This window comes from Electrona antarctica, assembly GCF_951216825.1.
Source record: "Electrona antarctica genome assembly, chromosome: 1".
Classification (NCBI taxonomy): domain Eukaryota; kingdom Metazoa; phylum Chordata; class Actinopteri; order Myctophiformes; family Myctophidae; genus Electrona; species Electrona antarctica.
The window spans coordinates 41,106,108-41,113,074 of NC_136806.1; the positions used below are offsets into that span (position 1 = coordinate 41,106,108).

Genomic DNA, 6,967 nt, shown 5'->3' on the forward strand with positions numbered 1-6,967 from the left:
AACTGCACAAATGAAAGAAGAAAAATGACGGACTCAAAGGTTACATACCTCAACAGTTAAAGTCAGACTGAGGTCTGTCCATTGCTCTCGCTCATATCCATGTCCAATACTGTCAAATCTCACTGTTAATAAAAACTCACGGCTGCTATCTGTACTGTATATCTGTCTCTCCCTCTCTCTTGTCGATGGATAGTGATTGCTGTGGCTACAGGTTTGCCTCTAGAAGAATCTATCTTAGGCACTCCTTGGGCTTTAGCTATGACTGTGTCTATCGAAAAGATTCACATTCCCAGTTTCCGTGGAAACCACAGTAGGGATCTGGCAATGAGTGGTAATATAATGACATAATCTCTGTTCGGCTCTCTAATCATTGGCAAATCATTGTAATTAACTCTAGGTTCTCATAGCAACACGTACAGTGGCAACAGTATAGGGTCAAATCAAAGTGAATTGGGCACGGATCATCATGCTGATAATGATTTTATGTAATCACAGGTTTGCCATCAGAGCTCCCCCCCCTGAACTTGGAAATAATTATCATTGTCAATAATCATCACTGCCTCACCTGGCCACAATCTTTTAACACAATATTTAAAAAAAAAAAAAAAAGAAAAAGAAAAGAGAGAACATTGAACAACAAAAAGCTGGAAAGTAATCTGAAAGAAAAATGCCTGGCTTTAGCAACGAATTCCAAAATGTGTGGAGTGTATATTTTAAAATAATTATCACTCAAATGTTACTGGATATTCTGTTTCATTGTTTAATGTATTATGCAATCAATGTGTTTCTGTAACTATGAAGGTGCATAAAGACACAGTGCTTCCATGATATCCATACAGTAGCCTGGGGGATGCAGATATAATACTCCCACACACTTCTGCACAGCACTATCCTACGCACACGCACGCACACACACACACACACACACACACACACACACACACACACACACACCGCACACGCACACGCACACGCACACGCACACGCACACGCACACACACACGCACACACACACCTCATTTAAGAGTAACTACACATATACTATCTCCATATTGTTGCAGTGGGCCATAGGCTTGGCCCCGGAAAACACTGTGTACTATAGCTGACAGCAGAATTATCATCATCCATTCAAAAGGCCTCCGCAGATCCCAGATCACCACTGGGATCTGTTGCCTAGCAACTCAAGAGTTCTGTGTTCGTGCGTGCGTGCATGCGTGCGTGCGTGGTGTGCATACATGTGTGTTTGTGTGTGGGCCTCAGGTCCTCTTGACATTGCAATGATGATAATGAACTCATGCACTGGTATAGTAAGAATAAAACAGGATTCATGACACTTGTCATTCATCCTTTCAGCTAAATTGTACATATATAGTTTAAAGTCATACTGTGTAACCTTTTCAAAATTGAACAAAGGTTATTTTTTTATATAATATTTCACTGGTATATTTTTCACCAGCTAGTGGTTTCCAGTGTGCCTTGTACTGCCTTCATGTTTATTATTAATACATGTTTCAAATCCACAATACCCTGTTTTTGTGGGTCCAAGTAGTCTCTCCTCCAAAAATTTACCTTTTTAGCTACAGTTGCTGTTAGTCCTTTTGCTGAAACCAACAAACAAAATCTATGATTTAGTTTGATAACATCATTTGAACATAATTCCCAGATTGCAAATCAAAACATTGAGTCATGTGGATTGTGGAGGACATGTTGAACTATGAGAAAAACATAAAGCAAGCCATCTCAGCATGTTTTTTCTTTTCTTTAAAAAAATACATCTTTATACACCCCTTTTCATCCTTGTCACAAGAATGCTTTCCTTGTAGTCTGAAGTCTAATGAAGCACAAAATAACCCTACCTTTAGGCCTACATAGCTGATGTTTTAATAAAAACATAATGGTGGATATATATATGTACCCACATTCATTTATAGTGCAACAGACTGGTGTGACTTATGGTTGAGCACATGGCTAAACCTGTTTAGGTGTTAGCAAGGATTTCAGTAACGTTTTCAGAACGTTTTGGATTTACAACTATTTCATTATTTTCTGGGATACTTTAGCTTGTCCTTTAAAAAAACATGTAAAAACAAGCTTAGTAAAATGACAGAACTCACCTTTGATGTGTCCTCGTGTCATGATTAGTCAAATTATGTCACTTCCTCTAAAAGTCAGTTTTAAAGGCACATTGCACACTTTAGTGTTTCATGTAGCCTACATGAGATAGATAGATAGATAGATAGATAGATAGATAGATAGATCTACTAGATATACTATATATGTATAATTTCATGTTTTCAATCAAATGATGTAAATGATAAGAACCCAAATTTGTCATTAATGGTAAATAACAGTTCTTTTTAGTATATGGCATTGTTCAAAGCACAAGCACACGCACAAAATGAACTCACTCACTGCCAAAATCGTCTTTTGACGTCTTTTTTCCAATGGCACTCGGCGCTAAGATTGTCTTTTGGCGTCTTTTATAATTGTATTGATTCAGAATGGTCTTGCTGATATCCACGGTCTTGCAGCGTCCCTGTCGCTATGTAACGCTCGGCTTACATGTGGTCCGTCAATGAAATGTAAATGTTTCCCCGCCGTCCGCTGCCATTACATTCTTAAAACCCTTTTTTTCTCTGAATTGAGGCTCAGATTGAGGTGATTGAACAGAAGGTCGATGTTACGGGCTCATTACTAAACCTCGCGGTTACTATTAACGCTTCTGATGACTTTTAAAAATGCGATTGCCAGATTAGCTTTAGGCGATTTTGCTTCCGGTTCATTTTGGGATTATTTTGGGGTTTTCAGAATAAAATACTCTGCTGTATCTAGCGGTAGATAAATTGCAGCGCCAGAGTCAATGGTGGCGGTCAATGAGTGAATGACCTCACAGGCCTTTTTGGCTGCCCAATGATGAGTAACCCATTTATTTTCCTTTTTTAAGCCATTTTGCTATAAGGGGCTGCAGACAGATGCTATGGACATTTTGGGGGTTCATTAGGGGTCTGTGGGACTCAGTAGAACCTTGCAGACTTTGAAGCGGAGCTGGGGTGGATATCTCTTCAGAGTTGAGCTGTCAGGTTGGTGGTGTAGTACAACAAGCAACTGGAGTCACCCCTTAATAGTTTGGGAACACATGGTCTTAAGTAATACGTACCGTATATTTCCAAATAATAATAATAATGAATTGCATTTTTATAGCGCTTTTCCAAGTGCTCAAAACGCTTTACATTCATTCATACATTGGGAGGTGAAGCGGCGAACAGTTGACGCCAGCGTCCTCACTTCCCACATTCACACACCAATGGTGGCAAGCTTACACCGACCGACTCATTGGAGGCAATGTAGGGTTCAGTGTCTTGCCCAAGGACACTTCGACATGTGGACAGGAGGAGCCGGGATTCGAACCGCCGACCCAGGGATCATTGGACGACCTGCTCTACCTCCTGAGCCACAGCCGCCCTAAATAGTAGCCCTACTGCAAATGCCTGCATGCCCACTACCTAATAACCGCACCATTTTGCATATTAAACACCCAGGGTACTATTTAGGAAAATACAGTAGGCAACGGTCACTCACACACATTCACATTTTGATACACAGCTTAAAGGGGTAGTTCAACCAAAATATTACTTGTTTTCTATAATGTGAGTGGCAAAGTATGTCGTTTAACGTTTAATGCAATCAGATAGGACTATTCTGTTTGGATGTATTGAGTGTCCTGCAGTATAGGCTATTGACAGATGACCCAAATTATTGTCAAAAAAAACTATATATGAACTATGAACTATATATATATATATATATATATATATATATATATATATATATGAATTCAAGGCTTCATGGGGTGCAGGGTGTTTAATTGATGGAAAATATGAAATGTTTTGGGGCGAACTACTCCTTTAAGGTAATAATGTTAATGTGGGTGTAGCGTTTCTTTTTATAGTGCCAGCATGATGTTATCGTTGTCCAAAACTGTTACTTTCCAGGATTCAAATTCAATAATAGCAAAAGATATATAAATTATATAGATATAATAAAATATATAGCTTACAAGCTCAAAGATATAGCCAAGCTGTCCATGCTGCCACAAAATAACAGGTGTCATGCCATGGCATGCCATGGACAGCTCATGTTTCATTTAATTAAACACACCCACAATGAATCATGACAATTTGATCTCTTGGTGCGGTAGGCTACTGTATGTCATCCATACAACTGAGAAACAACTTGACATCTAATCTGTCTTTATTTGCCAAAATAATAACATATGATTAAATAGAATCTATCGTAAGGCGATAGAGGGGGGGAAAAAGCAGGTAACACAAATGAGGGTGATGGGAGAAAATGACCCATTTGTAAACTTTTCCCAGTGGAATGTTTGCTTTGAGATAATGAAACTCTTTCAATTTTCTTCAGTTTTCTTTCTTCTTGTATCTCAGAGTTCTTGCTTTCTGGTGCAGTAACCAGAAAGCAACACAAGTACATACAGTACGTCAGACAAAGTGGCTCCGCCGGTTTTGAGCAGAACCGAGCTGAGTTATGGGGGCTCACTTGGTCTCAAGTTTCTGTCCAAACTCCTTGATGGTATCTGTAGCTTTGTCCGCAGCTTTCCCTATGGCTGTCTGAGTCTGTCTGCCAGCCTCTTGAGCAGCTTTCACAAGTCAGAGAGAAGCACAGGGTGAATGTTCAGACAAATAATACAATACTCTTACAAGTAATAATAACCTTTTTCATACCGCACATAATAAAGGCTAATGAATTGTCTGAATTAATTTAATAAATGTCTCCATGAAGAGCATCAAACTGATTGTGTTACTATACCTATACCTCATTTGATACAAGGACTATATATATATTTTTTTAAATTATTATTATAATTTTTTTATGTCAGAAATAGTTTTATTTATTTTTTCAAACATTAACAACAATGCTATCTAAATTACATAAATTGAGCCTTTGCATAAGCCTACGCCTGTAAGGTCGTCGGTGGTGTGCTCAGACCTTTTGAGGGGCAGGTGCCCAAGTTAAAAAAGGGCACCTTGTGCGGCACGTGGAACCGCCGGCTGCCTTAATAGTGTGTGAGATTTATAGATTTTGGGGCATAAATAATATATTAGACGCTTTTAATCCAGACTTGATCAATGTCAACATGGGACACACTGTACAAAACAAAAATAAAATTAACAAACAAAAGACAAACTTTCAAAAGGGCACTTTGCTGTCCAGAAGACAAAAGGGCAGGTGCTTTAGCACCACTTGGTATATGCACTTGCCCTGCGGGCAAGTGCTAGGGCAAGTGCTATACGGGCTAAGATGTAGTTTGAAGAGGTGGGTTTTCAGACTACGGCCGAAGATTGGGAGTGAGTCTGCAGTTCTGATTGCAATGGGAAATGCATTCCATAGTTTTGGAGACAGAAGGGAGAAGAGTTTGGTACCTGTGTTGGCCGTTTCTTTGGAGGACTCTGCCACCTGCTGCACGGCGTCCTGCGCTGCCTGCACTGAAGTCACATGACATGGACACATTTTATCCACATAGATCCAGAATATCCATACTTACACAAACTTATATTTTGTTAAACTGCAATTGCATTCATGAATAATTACCACTCTCAAGTTCACGTGTGTGTGTGTGTGTGTGTGTGTGTGTGTGTGTGTGTGTGTGTGTGTGTGTGTGTGTGTGTGTGTGTGTGTGTGTGTGTGTGTGTGTGTGTATATATATATATATAGAGAGAGAGAGAGAGACAGAGAGAGAGAGAGAGAGAGAGTGAGTTTGCATGTTTACAAGATCATTGGGTCACAGGTAAAAGTTTTTACATTCTGAAAATCAATATTCACATTTAGCGTAACATATAAGTCATCTCAAATGAGGTGTGACGTTGTAAAAAAAGGAAAAAGAAAAAAAGGTTAAAAGTCTAAATTCTGATAGTATCAGCTTCAATCCCCCCAGCCTCAGGTTTTTTATTTCATAACATCCAGATTCACTTTTATCCTGTGCGAGTGCACTCTCTCCTGATTGGATAAAATGGATATCGACAACACGAAAATGTATTTTATGTTTACTAAAGTGACAGAGAGATGAGGAGAACTGTTCTAGTCTATGTGTACTGTATTGTATACTGTACCCGTCGCCTCCGTCACTCCTCTCGCTGCCGAGTGGCCGCTGCCTTTAAGGCCCTCGAAAGACTTCTTGAACGAGGCCATGGCTCCAATCTGTGTCCCCGTCCCTTGCAGCGTCCACACATCAGTCTGACCAGAATGTGGCTGGAACGCCTGTTTAATACCCTCTGTCTGGGCCAGACACCCCCCGGCCCGTACGTTCCGACTGGATTAGCACAACAAAACCCAGGCAAAGAGGCCTGATTAGCCTGGCATCCTGACTATGGCAGAAGTAGAACCCTGCCAAGGGCTAGACAGAGCCCCCATTGGACCACCTCAGCAGATTCTACACAACATGGCCTCATCACCAAGGCTAGCTCACCGAGCACAGAGAGAAAAAGAGGGGGAGGGGGGGGCTATGGAGAGACAGACAGACAGACAGAAGGGAGACAGACAGATGGAGAGACAGAGAGGGGGAATAGAGCGGGTGTAGGCGAGAATGATAGAAATCAAATGGGTAAACAGAAGTCATGTGAGCATCTAAATATTTCTGTCTGACACATGCAGCACAGAAATAAGTCTATAAAATAGACATTACCATTTATGGCAATGCTGAGTGGAAGGGGAATAAATATTGGGGGATCCGGTTCCCTATGAAGTGGTTATGTGGTCTCCAAACTCTCCATATAGCAAGAGGTCAGGGAAAGTATACTGTAGGTGCATGGTAGTAGTTTTTGGGTAGGCTACAATCCATATAGTTTTACATGTACTAATCTGCAGTGAGTTTGGAAATTATTATTATTTTAAATAAAAGTAACACCAATCACTTCATTTTTTTTCTCACTTTTTTATTTACATAGGATTG

At 40.2% G+C, this 6,967-nt stretch overlaps 2 protein-coding genes across 6 annotated transcripts in view; both read right to left on the minus strand.

Annotated features, from left to right (window-relative positions):
• Window positions 1-4,553: 4,553 nt before the first annotated feature.
• On the minus strand, window positions 4,554-6,207 carry adirf (adipogenesis regulatory factor; the record flags this gene model as incomplete). The annotated part of the gene is made up of 3 exons (XM_079497073.1): window positions 4,554-4,657; window positions 5,442-5,504; window positions 6,129-6,207. 3 exons carry the CDS (start codon window positions 6,205-6,207, stop codon window positions 4,554-4,556), a joined length of 246 nt encoding a protein of 81 aa, XP_079353199.1.
• Window positions 6,208-6,939: 732 nt separating this feature from the next.
• Window positions 6,940-6,967, minus strand: part of sncb (synuclein, beta) — a 312,664-nt gene continuing 312,636 nt past the window's right edge. For all 5 annotated transcript variants that reach the window (XM_079499912.1, XM_079499914.1, XM_079499911.1 and 2 more), the window contains one exon: window positions 6,940-6,967. This exon is cut by the window's right edge and continues 857 nt beyond it. The gene's annotated coding sequence lies outside the window, so the exon portion shown is untranslated.